This window comes from Penaeus monodon, chromosome 15, assembly GCF_015228065.2.
Source record: "Penaeus monodon isolate SGIC_2016 chromosome 15, NSTDA_Pmon_1, whole genome shotgun sequence".
Classification (NCBI taxonomy): Eukaryota; Metazoa; Arthropoda; class Malacostraca; order Decapoda; family Penaeidae; genus Penaeus; species Penaeus monodon.
In genome coordinates, this window is record NC_051400.1 from 28,377,900 (window position 1) to 28,378,144 (window position 245).

Here is a 245-nt window from a genome sequence, read left to right on the forward strand (position 1 = left end):
TGGGTCCGATTCCGAAGGGCATGTACGTGAGGTTGGGTATGTTCGCCCTGTTCTCCGGCAGGAAGCGCTCGGGGCGGAACTCCTCGGGCTCGGACCAGTACTTCGGGTCCCGGTGCATAGTCCAGACCGGGCATGACACTACAGTGCCAGGTGGAATGGTGATGTCAGTGCCAGGGATCCTGCGGACGTTTGGTAAAGAGTAATCTAACTTGTTTAGCTCTTGAGAATTTGACGGGTTTATACTG

General features: G+C 55.5%; 1 protein-coding gene across 1 annotated transcript in view; it reads right to left on the reverse strand.

The window, feature by feature from the left end:
- Positions 1-245, reverse strand: part of LOC119581909 (cytochrome P450 3A4-like) — a 4,277-nt gene that overhangs the window by 769 nt on the left and 3,263 nt on the right. The window contains exon 6 of the mRNA XM_037930073.1: positions 4-179. Within this exon, the coding sequence (XP_037786001.1) occupies positions 4-179 (176 nt within the window). The remainder of the gene's footprint in view (positions 1-3; positions 180-245) is intronic.